General features: G+C 43.6%; 1 protein-coding gene across 1 annotated transcript in view; it reads left to right on the top strand.

The window, feature by feature from the left end:
- Positions 1-7,730: 7,730 nt before the first annotated feature.
- The window catches only part of LOC123481792 (rho guanine nucleotide exchange factor 25-like), a gene marked incomplete at its 3' end in the record, with an annotated part of 81,436 nt that continues 71,670 nt past the window's right edge, over positions 7,731-17,496 (top strand). Inside the window, exon 1 of the mRNA XM_045206811.1 lies at positions 7,731-8,153. Within this exon, the coding sequence (XP_045062746.1) occupies positions 8,015-8,153 (139 nt within the window). The remainder of the gene's footprint in view (positions 8,154-17,496) is intronic.

Below are 17,496 nucleotides of genomic sequence, written 5' to 3'. Positions count from 1 at the left end.
TCAGTGGATTTGGACAGCCAGTTGAAGCAAAAAGTAAAGTCATTTATTGCGTTTTCGGTTGCAATTGATGAAAGCACGGACATTACAGATGTTGCACAACTGGCCATTTTCATCCGCGGAGTTGATGACACATTGACCGTCACCGAGGAGTTTGTGGAGTTGGTGCCGATGACAGATACAACGACAGCAGCTGATATTTTCACTGCACTCGTCGGCGCGCTGGACAGGGTCGGAGTGGACTGGTCCCGCGCTGTCAGCCTGGCTACAGATGGTACGCCCTCAATTATCGGGAAAAAAGCAGGCGTTGTGACAAAGTTCAGAGAGAAAGTGCATTCTGCAAATGGAGGATGTGATTTTTGGACTTTTCACTGTATTTTGCACCAGGAGGCTTTGTGTTGCAAGTCATTAAAGATGGATAACGTCATGAATAAAACAAAGCTGCGCTCAAGGCTCACGCACAAGCACTTGAATCACATCCTGAAGTTGGCTGCCACTCAGGATGTGACGCCTGATATTGATGCGCTGGTGAAAGCTAAAAGAATGCCAGGTATCAGGAGTCAAATAAACTATGCAATAAACTAAACAATTGGCCCAGAGTTGTCCAGGGTAGGGGAGGGAATGGCCGGCAGGGATGTAGCTCAGTTGGTAGAGCATGGTGTTTGCAACGCCAGGGTTGTGGGTTCGATTCCCACAGGGGGCCAGTATGAAAAAATTAATATAATAATAATGTATGCACTCACTTACTGTAAGTCGCTCTGGATAAGAGCGTCTGCTAAATGACAAAAAATGTAAATGGCTAGTGTATATGTAGTGTGTATTCCAGTATGGGCTAGGGTATATGTAGTGTATATTCCAGTATGGGCTAGGGTATATGTAGTGTGTATTCCAGTATGGGCTAGTGTATATGTAGTGTATATTCCAGTATGGGCTAGGGTATATGTAGTGTGTATTCCAGTATGGGCTAGGGTATATGTAGTGTATATTCCAGTATGGGCTAGGGTATATGTAGTGTATATTCCAGTATGGGCTAGGGTATATGTAGTGTATATTCCAGTATTCCTTCTTCCCTCAGCGTGCTTGCCGGCTTCTTCTCGACATCTGTGTTTATGCTTGGCGATGTGTGTAAGGATGAATCATGTTCAGTGTGTGCCGGTGGGGGGGAGTGATATAGAGAGAGGGAGGAAGAGCGAGGAGAGAGAGGGAGGTAGAGAGGAGAGGAGAGGGAGGTAGAGAGGAGAGGGAGGTAGAGAACAGGGAGGAAGAGGGAGGTGGAGAGGAGAGTAAGGAAAGGAGAAGATGTATGGGTGTTATTGCACGCTTCAACTCACCCCCCCTTTTCCCCCTCCTTTTCCCCCTCCTTTCCCCCCCTCATCCCTCTTTTCCATAGAAACACGCAGTTCAGTGGAAGAAGGCAGTTTTTCCATACTTCCACTGACATTCCCGACTCTTCACACACGGCTCTCAAGACAAAGTCAATGTTCATTTAGTCAAGATTGACAGGAGGCTTAACTGAAATTGCCTCATTGCTCTGGTCTAAACTCCCTCTTCTGGTGAACTGGTAAAGTGCAATGCTGAGGTAAATGAATGGCAGTAGCTGGGCACATTAACCTTTTTCGATGGATCTCATTGCAGAGACAGAAACAGAGACAAAGGCAGTGAGAACTTTTGTTTGTTTAGTTTTTTCGTTTACACACACAGAAGGAGCGAGAAAGAGAGGGAGAGTGGCGGTCTTTGTAGGTGGGGTGGTTGGTCAGGGCTTTGTGTAACCTCGCTGAGAGCTGTACTGTAGTTTTATTTGTGAGATTATATGTGTACTGTGGCATTTGATGATGTACAGAGAGAGAGAGAGAGAGACAGAGAGAGAGACAGAGAGAGAGAGAGAGAGAGAGAGAGAGAGAGAGAGAGAGAGAGAGAGAGAGAGAGAGAGAGAGAGAGAGAGAGAGAGAGAGAGAGAGAGAGAGAGAGAGAGAGAGAGAGAGAGAGAGAGAGAGGAGAGAGAGAGAGAGAGAGAGAGAGAGAGAGAGAGAGAGAGAGAGAGAGAGAGAGAGAGAGAGAGAGAGAGAGAGAGAGAGAGAGAGAGAGAGAGAGAGAGAGAGAGAGAGAGACAAAGCGGACTGGGGTAGAATGTTGGAACCGTGCGAACACAGAGAACAGAGGCTTTTCTAGTTTCTCCGGTTGTAGCCCTGTACTGAAGATGGCGGTGCTATGCTTCATAGCCCTGTACTGAAGATGGCGGTGCTATGCTTCGTAGTACACTATAGTACACTATAATGTTCGGCATAGCATAAGATGTTCTAGCCATGCATATTGTTTATAAGAGATTGGAGATTGTATTCTGTCATTCAACAATGAATTTTTTCCTCTTCACTTCCAGACCACACACACACACACGTTACGTTACGGTAGTCCATCGTATCCGATGATGACTTCCACTTCTGAGTTAACAGTGAATTCTTTGGTGACTGTAGAGTCCAATCTGAGATCCACAAACTTTATTGCAGGTGGGGCATGTGCAGTCTGTGTTGGCAGGGGCAGGCATGATGGTATGTCTCCTGAGCTGTTTTTGCTGTCTCTTTGTGCTCCTCTCTTCCTTCCACCTCTGTACACCGCTCTGGCAGAGCTGCCGCCAGGTGGAACGGTCAGCAGCAGCGTCCTCCAGGTCAGTGGGTTTGATGTTGCACTTCTTCAGCGACGTTTTCAGCTGGTCCTTGTAGCGCTTCATCTGTCCCCCTGCAGACCGCCGGCCAACATGTAGCTGGCCATACAGGATCTTCCACGGCAAGCGCTCCTGAGACATTCTAATGACATGCCCAAGCCAGCGCAGTTGGTGTCAGGTGACCATGGCCTCCATACTCTTGCAGTTGGTCTTAACAAGTATTTCTGTATGGGGCACGCGGTCGCACCATGTGATTCCCAGGATGTGCTGCAGGCATCCTTTGTGGAATCGCTCGAGCTGCTTGTTGTGGTGACTGTAAGTGACTCAGGCTTCACTGCTGTAAAGAAGTGTGGTGATGCAGACGGCTTGATAGACGGCGACTTTGGTGTGGAGGTGGAGATCCCTGTTTTGGAAGACCCTGCGTCTGAGTTTCCCGAAGGCAGCTGATGCTTGCTTGATCCTATTTAGAATTTTGAGGTTGATGCTGCAGTCCTCCGAGAGGATGCTGCCCAGGTATTTGAAGGACGGGACTATTGCCAGTGATTTGTGTTCAATGGTGAAGACAGGCATGGTGGGTGGAGGGCTGGATCTCCATTGGCAGACCTCCTCTGTCTTGGTAGTGTTGATAGACAGTCCCATCCTGCTATAGACCCTCACAGCCGCTACAAGGACGGACTGAAGGTCTTCTGGACTGTGGGCCACAAGAGCACAGTCATCAGCATACTGCAGCTCAAGAACCCACTCCGTCAAAACCTTGGTGGTTGCTTGGAGCCTCCTGACGTTGAATAGGTTTCCATCCAGCCTGAAGTCCACCGCAACCCCTCTGCTGGCCTCAAGCTCCTTGTGGAGAAGCTGGGTGACACATAGGAGGAAGATGTTAAAGAGTACAGGTGCCAGCACACACCCCTGCCTCACATCGAGACAGAGGTAGAGACAGAGATGCACTTTTTCCTCTACTGTGAAATACTCCCAAATAAGAAAATATCTAATTCAATTAAATTCCCAACTTCTGTGCATTTACTAATGACATAAAGCTGAGAGAAAACCACAAATATTACTGCCAGATATGTATATGATTGCCATAGCCTGAGGGACATCCCATGACCATGAATCCAAATCAAATAACATTTTATTCGTCACATACGCATATTTAGCAGATGCTATTTCGGGTGTAGCGGAATGCTTGTGTTCCTAGCTCCAACAGTGCAGTAGTATCTAACAATTCACAACAATACACACAAATCTCAAAGTAAAATAATGGAATTAAGAAATATATAAATATTAGGACGAGCAATGTCGGAGTGGCATTGACTAGAATACAGTAGAATACAGTTTATACATATGAAATGAGTAAAACAGTATGTAAACATTATTAAAGTGAAAAGTGTTCCATTATTAAAGTGACCAGTGTTCCATGTCTATGTACATAGGGCAGCAGACTCTAAGGTGCAGGGATGACTAACCGGGCGTTAGCCGGCTAGTGACACTGACTAAGTTCAGGGCAGGCTACTGGGTGGAGGCCGGCTAGTGGTGACTATTTAACAGTCTGATGGCCTTGAGATATAAGCTGTTTTTCAGTGTCTCGGTCCCAGCTTTGATGCACCTGTACTGTCCTCACCTTCTGGATGATAGCGGGGTGAACAGGCCGTGGCTCGAGTGGTTGATGTCCTTGATGATCTTGGCATTCCTGTGACACCGGGTGCTGTAGATGTCCTTAAGGGCAGGCAGTGTGCTCCTGGTGATGCGTTGGGCTGACTGCACCACTCTCTGGAGAGCCCTGTGTTTGCGGACGGTGCAGTTGCCGTACCAGGCTGTGAAACAGCCCGACAGGATGCTCTCAATGGTGCATCTGTAAAAGTTTTTGAGGGTCTTAGGGGCCAAGCCGTTGCGCCTTCTTCACCACACTGTCTGTGTGGGTGGACCGTTTCAGATTGTCAGTGATTTGTACGCCGAGGAACTTGAAGCTTTTCACCTTCTCCACTGTGGTCCCGTTGATGTGGATGGGGGGGTGCTCCCTCTGCTGTCACCTGAAGTCCACGATCAGCTTCTTCGTTTTGTTGATGTTGAGGGAGAGGTTATTTTCCTGGCACCACTCCGCCAGGGCCCTCCCCTCCTCCCTGTAGGCTGTCTCGTCGTTGTTGGTAATCAGGCCTACCACTGTTGTGGCGTCTGCAAACTTGATGATTGAGTTGGAGACTTGCATGGCCACGCAGTCATGGGTGAACAGGGAGTACAGGAGGCGGCTGAGCACGCACCCTTGTGTTGCCCCTGTGTTGACATTCAGCGTAGTGGAGGTGTTGTTGCCTACCTTCACCACCTGGGGGCGGCCCGTCAGGAATTCCCTGAAGTATTTGTTTACATTGTATATAACTTACAAGTAATACATAGTGTAAACATCATCCATGTACATTTTGTTGTTTATTTATTAGCCATTTAATTAAATGTATCGACCGAAGATTCCACAACAGCAGTAGTGTTGTACCTGTATACATGATTATATGTACTATTTTTATTACTACTGAAATTAACTGTATTTCATTATCCTCATTGCATTGTACTGTATTTACTGATGCTGTACCACCAATGTTCCCTCTAAGCTGCACGCGTGCCGCACAGAAGAAATCTCAGCCAGCGCAGAGAAGCACCAGATTGAACTTCACTCAACTTTCTAGAGTTTTCCCCGTTACTTACTGTTTCCCTTTACTGTGGGAATTGTGATCAAATCAATAGAATTAGCCACTTTCAATGCAACATACCGAAACAAAACGAACTATGCAAGAGATTTTCTTGTAGGCATAAATGCATCGGAATAGGATTCTATTGCATTGACATGCAGTACTCAGCCCGTACTCTACACAGACTGGCATGGCATAAACAATCAGAGCTGCAGTAGGCCTATATGCAAATAGACCCTTGCCATATATGGATTTGTGCCATTCATTTTGAACTGGACTGTTTTACAGCATGAGCGGTCGCGATTATTATGCGCTTATTTTGAGATCAAAGCGAGAGCTGCATGTATGAAAAATGTATGCACTTACTAAAACTGTAAGTCGCTCTGGATAAGAGCGTCTGCTAAATGACTAAAATGTAAAAATGTAAATGTAGCAACGTGTGCACATTTGTTCATATTCTTTGCTAGTTAGTGAGTTATTGGCCCAGTTATAGCTAATTTGTAGTCAGCAATGTGGGAGTGATGGCTTCCTACAAGAGCACAAAATGTGTACATTTCTAGCCATCTTTGAAAAGCAAGTCAGGTAAAGAGTTTTTTTTTGTATGTCTTAAAGGGGCAGTGTTGTATTTTGAGACAGGCTTGAATAAGCTAATTAGCCAATAGGCAGAGGGTAGCATAATTTGTCTGATTCTCTGTAATAATGGTATGAGAATAATAATGCATTTTATTTTGTAAAGTGGTTTCTTGCATCAAACAACACAACAAAATGTTCAGTCACCTCCTTGTCTGAAGGACAAGTGGATAAACAGGTTAATGTCAAGCCCTGCATGTTTTTTTCAAAAGTCTCATGGAATGTAGGCCTACATTGAACACCACACATTGGCTGCTACTGTAGGCTGAATGATAGAACCACTATTTTCATGTTCAAATGTTATGTGATGCATTTTCTCCATTGTTTTTTATGGTAGGCCACTCTGGTAGGCCTACATTATGATCAAATAGCCACAGTAGCCTACTTGGCCACTGTTATAACGGTTACTTAAAGCGGGTACAGCCTCAGTATTCACAGTAAACACACACCGGAAGTTGCACAGAAACTTCACAACGTTCAAGTTTGCGCTCAGCCGACCTGAAATTTGCTCAGTGCTGAAAAAAATGAGAGGGAACATTGTGTACCACTATACTGCTTTGGCAATATCTACAAATTGTATTTCATGCCAATAAAGCAATCAGAGCGAGAGAGAGAGTGAGAGAGAGAGAGATTTCAGCTGGCCTGTGGGAGGTGTTGGGTCCTTCAGGGTGCTAGGTTAGAGGTGATGGGTTTCTAGTAGGAGTCCTTCAGGGTGTTAGGTTAGAGGTGATGGGTTTCTAGTAGGAGTCCTTCAGGGTGCTAGGTTAGAGGTGATGGGTTTCTAGTAGGAGTCCTTCAGGGTGCTAGGTTAGAGGTGATGGGTTTCTTGTAGGAGTCCTTCAGGGTGTTAGGTTAGAGGTGATGGGTTTCTAGTAGGAGTCCTTCAGGGTGCTAGGTTAGAGGTGATGGGTTTCTAGTAGGAGTCCTTCAGGGTGCTAGGTTAGAGGTGATGGGTTTCTAGTAGGAGTCCTTCAGGGTGTTAGGTTAGAGGTGATGGGTTTCTAGTAGGAGTCCTTCAGGGTGCTAGGTTAGAGGTGATGGGTTTCTAGTAGGAGTCCTTCAGGGTGCTAGGTTAGAGGTGTTGGGTCCTTCAGGGTGCTAGGTTAGAGGTGATGGGTTTCTAGTAGGAGTCCTTCAGGGTGTTAGGTTAGAGGTGATGGGTTTCTAGTAGGAGTCCTTCAGGGTGTTATGTTAGAGGTGATGGGTTTCTAGTAGGAGTCCTTCAGGGTGTTAGGTTGGTTAGTCTGCCAAAGTCACATCGAGCATCCAGAAAGAGCATAACAAATAATACATACAGACAGACATACAGACAGACAGGTGGAGGAGGAGGTGAGGGAACAAGAGAGGGAGCAGGAGAGGAGAGGGAAGGAGAGAGAAAGAGGAGAGGAACAGAGGAGAGGGAAGGAGAGAGAAAGAGCAGAGGAGAGGAACAGAGGAATAACAGGACAAAGAAAAAAGAGAAAGATGGTTGCTAAGAGAAACACAAGACAGACTTGCTGAGGTAAGGGAAGGGAGGGAGCGAGAGAGGAGAGAAGGGTCGCCAAGAGAAACACAAGACAGACTTGACAGAAAGAGAGGAAAGAAGGGTCGCCAAGAGAAACAGAAGACAGACTTGACAGAAAGAGAGGAAAGAAGGGGAGTGGGAACACTATCCTGGAATAGCCAGGCAGCAACTAGAGCTGTAGCAGACTCCTCCCCCTCACCCCTCCCCTTCTCTCTTCATCTCTCTCTCTTTCCCCATCTCGCTCTGTCTCTCTTGCTGAGGCAGTCTGCTACTCTGTCGTTTGACCAGGCAGTTAATTGTGGTGAGAGCTCAGCAACTGGAAAGAACAAGAGAAGGAAAAGGAGAAAGAGAGAATTATTCTCCTGACCTTCTGTCTTTCAGGATGAAACCCCCAGTGTGTTTCTCTAAGAGAGGTTCCTCTGATTTTGAGTTTTAACTGGACTTTCTGCTTTCTCTGTGTTTTTATCTGTGGACACTCTCCGGACACTCCTTTGGGATTTACTCTGACCGCACCGTGAGGATCTAGTGTGTGTGTGTGTTCGCTGGGCCATGCCCACCACTGGTAGCAGGTCATCCAGCGCCAGGGGTACACCATTAAAAGGGGGCCACCACCACAGGGGCTGTGCCTGCCAACACTTATTCCGTAAAGTCCTGGTCAAGTGTGGCTGCTGCTATGCCCGGGTCAGAGGTCAGTAGTACAACACACACACACACAAGTCTGCTGTTGTGTCTGTTTTACTGTGTGTGTGTGTTTATATTGTGTGTGTGTATGCGTGTGTCTGTGTTTGTGTATGTTGAACTCTGTGTGTGTGTTGCAACAACCCTACTACCCTCTACCCTCCTCACTGTCTCTTCTCCTCCCCTCTGTCTCTTCTTCTCTGTAATACCACTGCCAGTTCAGCATTCACTCTCTTCTTCCCTGTAATATCACTGCCAGTTCAGCATTCACTCTCTTCTTCCCTGTAATATCACTGCCAGTTCAGCATTCACTCTCCTTCCATGTAATATCACTGCCAGTTCAGCATTCACTCTCTTCTTCCCTATAATATCACTGCCAGTTCAGCATTCACTCTCTTCTTCCCTGTAATATCACTGCCAGTTCAGCATTCACTCTCTTCTTCCATGTAATATCACTGCCAGTTCAGCATTTACTCTCTTCTTCCCTGTAATATCCCTGCCAGTTCAGCATTCACTCTCTTCTTCCCTATAATATCACTGCCAGTTCAGCATTCACTCTCTTCTTCCCTGTAATAACACTGCCAGTTCAGCATTCACTCTCTTCTTCCCTGTAATATCCCTGCCAGTTCAGCATTCACTCTCTTCTTCCCTGTAATAACACTGCCAGTTCAGCATTCACTCTCTTCTTCCCTGTAATATCCCTGCCAGTTCAGCATTCACTCTCTTCTTCCCTATAATATCACTGCCAGTTCAGCATTCACTCTCTTCTTCCCTGTAATAACACTGCCAGTTCAGCATTCACTCTCTTCTTCCCTGTAATAACCCTGCCAGTTCAGCATTCACTCTCTTCTTCCCTGTAATAACACTGCCAGTTCAGCATTCACTTTCTTCTTCCCTGTAATACCACTGCCAGTTCAGCATTCACTCTCTTCCCTTTCTGCCACATTTGCGCTGATGTCCACCCACCGCCTCCTTATCTCTCTCCGTTCTGCACGGAGCGTGTTGTGTGTAGTGTCTAGTGTGTAGTGTGTAGTGTGTAGTGTGTAGTGTCTAGTGTCTAGTGTGTAGTGTGTACTAATAGTTTAAGTGTGCCTCTTGCTCCTCTCCTCTCCTCCATACTGTCCCCAGCTGGAGCAACAGATGTGTGTCACTCACCTCACAGACTGTTACAGTACAGCTTGGGAGTACATACAGAGAAACTGACTATATCCTTTAGCGAGAGGGAGGCAGGGACAGGGACTAGAAAATTGTGTTTGCTTGTGTACTGTATAGGGAGGCAGGGTCAGGGAATGGAGAAGTCATATATAAGTAAATTACGTGTCAGTTTGTGTGTGTTTAGGTCCTTCAGAGAGGTATCACCCATCTGGGTGTCTGTGTTGGCTTAGTACGTGCAGCACGTGGATGGATTAAAACACTAGGGGACTGACTGTCTCTCTCTCTCTCTCTCTCTCTCTCTCTCTCTCTCCCTAACCCTTTCCCTCTCTTGCTCTCATTCTCTCTCTCTCGTAAGTTTTTAGTTTTTAAGTCAATAAATGTGCATTAATGTAATCTATTGCTGGTGGAAAACGCTTGCTTTCTGAGAACGGAGAGCAGAGCATTTCTGGGCAGCCTTTTTACTGCTTTGATCTAACATGAAGTTACTATAAGACTTGTTTTGATCTAACATGAAGTTACTGTAAGACTTGTTTTGATCTAACATGAAGTTACTGTAAGACTTGTTATGATCTAACATGAAGTTACTGTAAGACTTGTTATGATCTAACATGAAGTTACTGTAAGACTTGTTTTGATCTAACATGAAGTTACTGTAAGACTTGTTATGATCTGACATGGAGTTACTGTAAGACTGGTTCTCTAGCAAATTAGTAAGATTGTCTCAACCAATGTTCAAGAATGGCCTTTTTCCCTTTATTCAGATTACAACCTCTCACTTTCAGTTATTTGAAAAGGAAATAATCTCCCAAATATCACTATTTCTAAAACAAGCCATAGAAAGTTGGTTGCAATTTCAATTTAATCCTCCAGAAACGACAGAACAAATAATGCAACAAATATTGTGGTTAAACTCAAATATACTAATTGATAAAAGAAATTTTTTACAAAATGTTTAAAAAAGGTATCATCTTCGTAAATGATATCATCGGTAGGACTGGTGGAGTTATGTCGCACATGCAGCTAACAAAAACATATGGAAATGTCTGCTCTACCCAAAATTACAACCAAATAATTGCAACATTACCACAAAAATGGAAGAGGAAAGTGGAAGGGGGAAAAAGTAAGGAACTTGTCTGTCGGCCTTGCATTAAAGAACATAATTGGTTAAAGAAAACTGTGATAAATAAAAAAGTATACCAGTTTCATTTAAGGATTGACAGCTGTCCCATATAGATTGCAAAATAGTTGGGAAGAGATTATTGACGTACCGATCCCATGGCATAGTGTTTATATACTGATACGCAAAACGACGCCGGATTCAAAACTAAAACATTTTCAATTTAAATTACTATATCAAATTCTTGCTACAAATAGAATGTTACTTATATGGGGGATACAATCTTCCCAGCTCTGCAGATTTTGCTGCGAAGAGACAGAATCATTAGATCATTTGTTTTGGTACTGTCCATTTGTAGCTTGTTTTTGGACACAGGTCCAGGAATGGCTAAAGGATTGCAATATTTACCTGGAGCTGACCCTGCAGATAGCATTACTGGGTGATCTGAAAAGTTCAGTTGAGTCAATTGATCAATAATATAATACTTTTAGCAAAAATGTTTATTTTCAATTTACAATCTGTAGAAACAATGAGAATAGAAAGGTTCAGAACTTTTGTAAAACATCACAGTACAGTTGAAGAATATATGGCAAATAGAAATCCAATATGGATGGTGTTAAGAGATAGATGGGTGGTGTTGAATGGAGTTGAAGGATGGGACTAATACCAACTAACAACAACTAATAACAACAACATAACTAATAATGTAAGCATACTGTGTCCATAATAAGTATATAGGTTATAGGTTGAGAGCTTTTGTGAAAGAGCACAGTTAGAAAGATATGGCATATAGAAGCAAACCGGATGGACATCATGAAAATGATCGGAGAGGTTGAGGGTAGAGGAAGTTCAGGAGTAAAAACAAACAAAGTAGAATTATAGTAAAATTGACTGTGTCCATAAAATGTATATAGTATGTATAAGCTGGAAGTAGAGGCCTAAGCATTGTTGTTCACTAGTTTACTCCAATTAGGGAAGGGGTGGTGGGGTTGGAAAGTAATAAAGAGAAATATATATTTTTAAAGGATATGTATGTGTATATATGTATGTATGTATATATAATTTATATATGCGAGAGAAAAAAATATATGGGGGATTGGAAGTGATGCAGACAATTACATTGATGGAAGTTACAATCTATCTGCAATATTAAAGCTCATCTACCCCCTAAAAAAACAAAAAAACTAAAGACTTGTTATGATCTACCATGAAGATACTGTAGGACTTCTTATGATCTAACATGAAGTTACTGTAGAAATTGTCATGATCTGACATGGAGTTACTGTAAGACTTGTTATGATCTAACATGGAGTTACTGTAGGACTTGTTATGATCTAACATGAAGTTACTGTAGAAATTGTTATGATCTGACATGGAGTTACTGTAAGACTTGTTATGATCTAACATGGAGTTACTGTAGGACTTGTTATGATCTAACATGAAGTTACTGTAGAAATTGTTATGATCTGACATGGAGTTACTGTGTGTTAATCTAATAAAATCAGATGGTTTATATTTGGCAGTAATAACTAGGAAAGGCCTTGATCTACTTTAATGACTGTACTGAAACCAGAGAGCCAGAGGAGGTTATTATCTAGATCTGCTTTGGAGAGGAGAGGCTGGTTGTCTTTAGAGAAGGGTTTCGGAAACTAACAACATTACAGTTGGAATATCAATATGAGGCCAGATCTAGACTTACAGTTAAAGTCGGAAGTTTACATACACTTAGGTTGGAGTCATTAAAACTTGTTTTTCAACCACTCCACAAATGTATTGTTAACAAACTATAGTTTTGGCAAGTCGGTTAGGACATCTACTTTGTGCATGACACAAGTAATTTTTCCAACAATTGTTTACAGACAGATTATTTCACTTATAATTCACTGTATCACAATTCCAGTGGGTCAGAAGTTTACATACACTAAGTTGACTGTGCCTTTAAACAGCTTGGAAAATTCCAGAAAATGATGTCATGGCTTTAGAAGCTTCTGATAGGCTAATTGACGTCATTGGAGTCAATTGGAGGTGTACCTGTGGATGTATCTCAAGGCCTACCTTCAAACTCAGTGCCTCTTTGCTTGACATCATGGGAAAATCAATCAAACGCCTGAAGTTACCACATTCATCTGTACAAACAATAGTATGCAAGTATAAACACCATTGGACCACGCAGCTGTCATACCGCTCAGGAAGGAGATGCATTCTGTCTCCTAGAGATGAATGTACTTTGGTGCGAAAAGTGCAAATCAATCCCAGAACAACAGCAAAGGACCTTGTGAAGATGCTGGAGGAAACAGGTACAAAAGTATCTATATCCACGGTAAAATTAGTCCTATATCGACATAACCTGAAAGGCCGCTCAGCAAGGAAGAGGCCACTGCTTCAAAACCGCCAGAAAAAAGCCAGACTACGGATTGCAACTGCACATGGGGACAAAGATCATACTTTCTGGAGAAATGTCCTCTGGTCTGATGAAACAAAAATAGAACTGTTTGGCCATAATGACCATCGGTATGTTTGTAAGAAAAAGGGGGTTGCTTGCAAGCCGAAGAACACCATCCCAACCGTGAAGCACGGGGGTGGCAGCATCATGCTGTGGGGGTGCTTTGCTGCAGGAGGGACTGGTGCACTTCACAAAATAGATGGCATCATGAGGAAGGAAAATTATGTGGATATATTGAAGCAACATCTCAAGACATCAGTCAGGAAGTTAAAGCTTGGTCGCAAATGGGTCTTCCAAATGGACAATGACCCCAAGCATACTTCCAAAGTTGTGGCAAAATGGTTTAAGGACAACAAAGTCAAGGTATTGGAGTGGCCATCACAAAGCCCTGACCTCAATCCTATAGAAAATGTGTGGGCAGAACTGAAAAAGCGTGTGCGAGCAAGGAGGCCTACAAACCTGACTCAGTTACACCAGCTCTGTCAGGAGGAATGGGCCAAAAGTCACCCAACTTATTGTGGGAAGCTTGTGGAAGGATACCCGAAACGTTTGACCCAAGTTAAACAATTTAAAGGCAATGCTACCAAATACTAATTGAATGTAAACTTCTGACCCACTGGGAATGTGATGAAAGAAATAAAAGCTGAAATAAATCATTCTCTCTACTATTATTCTGACATTTCACATTCTTAAAATAAAGTGGTGATCCTAACTGACCTAAGACAGGGAATTTGTACTAGGATTAAATATCAGGAATTGTGAAAAACTGATTTTAAATGTATTTGGCTAAGGTGTATGTAAACTTCCGACTTCAACTGTACTTATAATTTACAGAAGAAGTCCATGCAGTTACTACTGGCTTAGCTTCAATTGAGTAGTTGATGCACTAGACTACTATAGAAGTTTGCTACTTCCATACTCTATATCTCAGTGTGAACTGGATAAGGTGTTGTGGTTCCTTGTTCTATTAGGGTAAACATTTTCAGACGGCTGACTACACATGACCAGGGTTGGCGTGATGTTTGTAGGTGAAACAGTAGGAAATGTGGGTCTGGATGTGCCATGTGGTCCCAGTTCTCAACAGAATCCTGTCTACATTTACATTTTAGTCATTTAGCAGACGCTCTTATCCAGAGCGACTTACAGTTAGTGAATACATATTTTTTTGTACTGGCCCCCCGTGGGAATCGAACCCACAACCCTGGCGTTGCAAACGCCATGCTCTATCAACTGAGCTACATCCCTGCCGGCCATTCCCTCCCCTACCCTGGACGACGCTGGGCCAATTGTGCGCCGCCCATGAGTCTCCCGGTCACGGCCGGCTGCGACAGAGCCTGGATTCGAACCAGGATCTCTAGTGGCACAGTTAGCACTGCGATGCAGTTAGCACTCTCTCCACTGTGCCACTCAGGAGTCTAGAGTCATATGCTGTTCTAGAGTCTTGTCTAGAATCCCATGCTATTCTAGAATCCTATCTAGAATCTCATGCTGTTCTAGAATCCTGTCTAGAATCCCATGCTGGCCTCACTCATTCTGTAGTGGTGAGAAACCCTGGCAGACTTGCCAGATAAACGAGAGGATGGTAGAGTAGATGGTCACAGAGATGGCCGAAATAAAGACAATGGTTTATTTGACACCTGCTATCCATTTCACATCATCTCATCAGGTCTGCTTCCCAAATGGCACCCTATTCCCATAGGGCTCTGGTCAATAGTAGTGCACTTTACAGGGAAAAGGCAGCTATTTGGGACACAACCCAGGGGGGAAAAATGACCTAGAGGTGTAGGCTAAGGAAACTGGCTGAGCTATTCATCAGTACTGTATGCCAATATAACCTAAGCTTCCTGTCCACCCTCCCCCTCTCTTCCTCCACGCCATTCCCCCCATCAAGGGTGGTGACTGCAATGCGGTCATTGCAGAATACAAACAGTCAAATCAATGGAGCATTCTGGACCTCAATCAACCTCCATGCAGCCACCAAATCAAGACGACCAACTCCAATCTTTCTAATCAATGCTTAATGATGGATGAATAAAATCAATGGGTTCCTTAGTACAGCTTGATGAAATGTGAATGTGGTGTGTGTGTGTACGTCTGTATGTGTGTGTGAGACACCCGGGAGTCTAATGACATGGATAAACATGAGCTTTTACTATTTAGCTTTTAAAGTGATTGATACTACTCAGCATGAGAGGAGGAGCCCACTGCGGGTGTAAAAGAGATGGACAGAGAGAGAGGTGGGCATAATGAAGAAAGGGAATGCATCGGTGTTGTTCTGGTTGATATCTGCAATAGCTTGTCAGCAACATTGGCTGGCTACTTGGCTGCAGGAGAATAAGAGTTCCCTTTAACCCTGCAGAATGAGTTCATTTTAAATTTGTAAGTCCCTCTGGATAAGAGCGTCTGCTAAATGACGTAAATGGAAATGGAAATGGAAATTATTAAAGGCATAGAAGTGTTTGGCTGTTAGTTTGAGTCATCTTTCATACTCTGATAGGAAGCATCCAACCTGGGGATTTTTTTAGTAGTTGGTCAAAACTGGGCAGGCCTGTAGCATTGTTGAAGAGTTTTTATGTTTGACTAACTGCAAAGTGGTTCGGTGCCAGGATAGCTCATTTTGGCCTCTGAGAAGATAGGAGTCATGGAGTCATTGAGCAACTGCAGCTCTGCTCCCTGCTTCTCCTAGCCTCTCCCTGACCCCAACAATAGCCTCCTCCTCCCGACCCCAACCCCTAAAAACCTCCTCCCTACTTTACTTTCGCCCAAGAAATAAAAGGACTGCCTCGCACAACTGTGTGTATGTCTGTGTGTATGTGTGTGTGTGTGTGTGTGTGTGAGAGAGCTCAAACCAGTACAGTCTCTAGATCTGTTACTGAACAAGCCTTTTTAACATCCATATTTTTACAGTGTGATTTAGTACATCAAACCCCAATATAAAAGTTGATAAACCGTCTACCCGTACCACGGTAACGACTAGAACCAAGCCTCCACATCTGGAGTTGCATATTGCCTTGTGACTGTGATAAAACGCCTCCTACACACCGGATGGTATTACAGAAGGCCCACAGGTAATCTCAGCTAAACAGACACTGCTGCCAGGGAGAGAGAGATACACACAGAGAGAGAGAGAGATATGGAGTGGAGGAGAGAGAGAGAGAGAGAGAGATATGGAGTGGAGGAGAGAGAGATAGAGATAATAATAATAAAAATAATATGCCATTTAGCAGACGCTTTTATCCAAAGTGACTTACAGTCATGCGTGCATACATTTTTTTTTTGTATATGTATATAGATGAATGGGGGAGAAATTAAAGTCTGGAGAGGCAGGCGCTGCTGTCAGGCTTTCAGTGCATAGCAGAAAAGACAAAGATAGTGAGTGGGGAAAAAGGATTGAGAACTAAGCTTCGCCGTTCGATTTTCTGCCAACAATTTTGTATTGACTCCTTCCTCTTCATCTGATAGGCTGCTTTGGTTGATGTGTTTATGACAACCTCCCGCCTCGCCCACTGACTCATTGCCCCCAAGCTTTCACCTGCATCTGTTTTCTCAAGGCTTCTCTGTTTCCCCAGCGAGAGGGAGAGAGTGAGTGAGTAACAGAGAAAGCTGAGATTATGCCTGGGAGGCATAATGAAGGACTATCAGAGGGAAGCAGCACAGCAAGCTAGAGCAGCGCTCCCTCAGAGGGGTATACAATCACCCTCAAATAAAGCTCTCTCTCTCTCTCTCTCGCTCCCTCTGCAAAGGGCTAGGGTCCATGCCACACATGGCGTATCAGCGTATGCATGTGCGTGCATCCATGTCTATGTCATGTGATAGCATGTTTTTATGCATGCTTGTGTCTACAGACTGCTAGTCTTTAACCTCTTAAGGATCAGACCCTTTTTTCAATTTTCACCTAAAATGACATACCCAAATCTAACTGCCTGTAGCTCAGGACCTGAAGCAAGGATATGCATATTCTTGATACCATTTGAAAGGAAACACTTTGAAGTTTGTGGAAATGTGAAATTAATGTAGGAGAACATAACACATTCGATCTGGTAAAAGATAATACAAACAAAAACACATGCGTTTTCTATTTTTTGATTCTCTTCCATCATCTTTGAAATGCAAGAGAAAGGCCACAATATAATATTGCAAAAGTATTCATCCTCCTTGGCGTTTTTCCTATTTTGTTGCATTACAACCATTAATTTAAATTGATTTTTATTTGGATTTCATGTAATGGACATACATAGTCCAAATTAGTGAAGTGAAATGAAAAAAATTACTTGTTTCAAAACATTCTAAAAAATAAATAACGGAAGAGTGGTGCTTGCATAAGTATTCACCCAATTTGCTATGAAGCCCCTAAATAAGATCTGGTGCAACCAATTACCTTCAGAAGTCACATAATTAGTTAAATAAAGTCCACCTGTGTGCAATATAAGTGTTACATGATCTGTCACATGATCTCAGTTTATATACACCTGTTCTGAAAGGCCCCAGAGTCTGCAACACCACTAAGCAAGGGCCACAACCAAGCAAGCGGCACCGTGAAGACCAAGGAGCTCTCCAAACAGGTCAGTGACAAAGTTGTGGAGAACTACAGATCAGGGTTGGGTTATAAAAAATATCAGAAACTTTGAACATCCCACG

This window comes from Coregonus clupeaformis, chromosome 24 (assembly GCF_020615455.1).
Source record: "Coregonus clupeaformis isolate EN_2021a chromosome 24, ASM2061545v1, whole genome shotgun sequence".
NCBI classification, from domain to species: domain Eukaryota; kingdom Metazoa; phylum Chordata; class Actinopteri; order Salmoniformes; family Salmonidae; genus Coregonus; species Coregonus clupeaformis.
The sequence above is the reverse complement of the archived record's forward strand: the minus strand, read 5'-3'. Positions and strand labels throughout refer to the sequence as shown.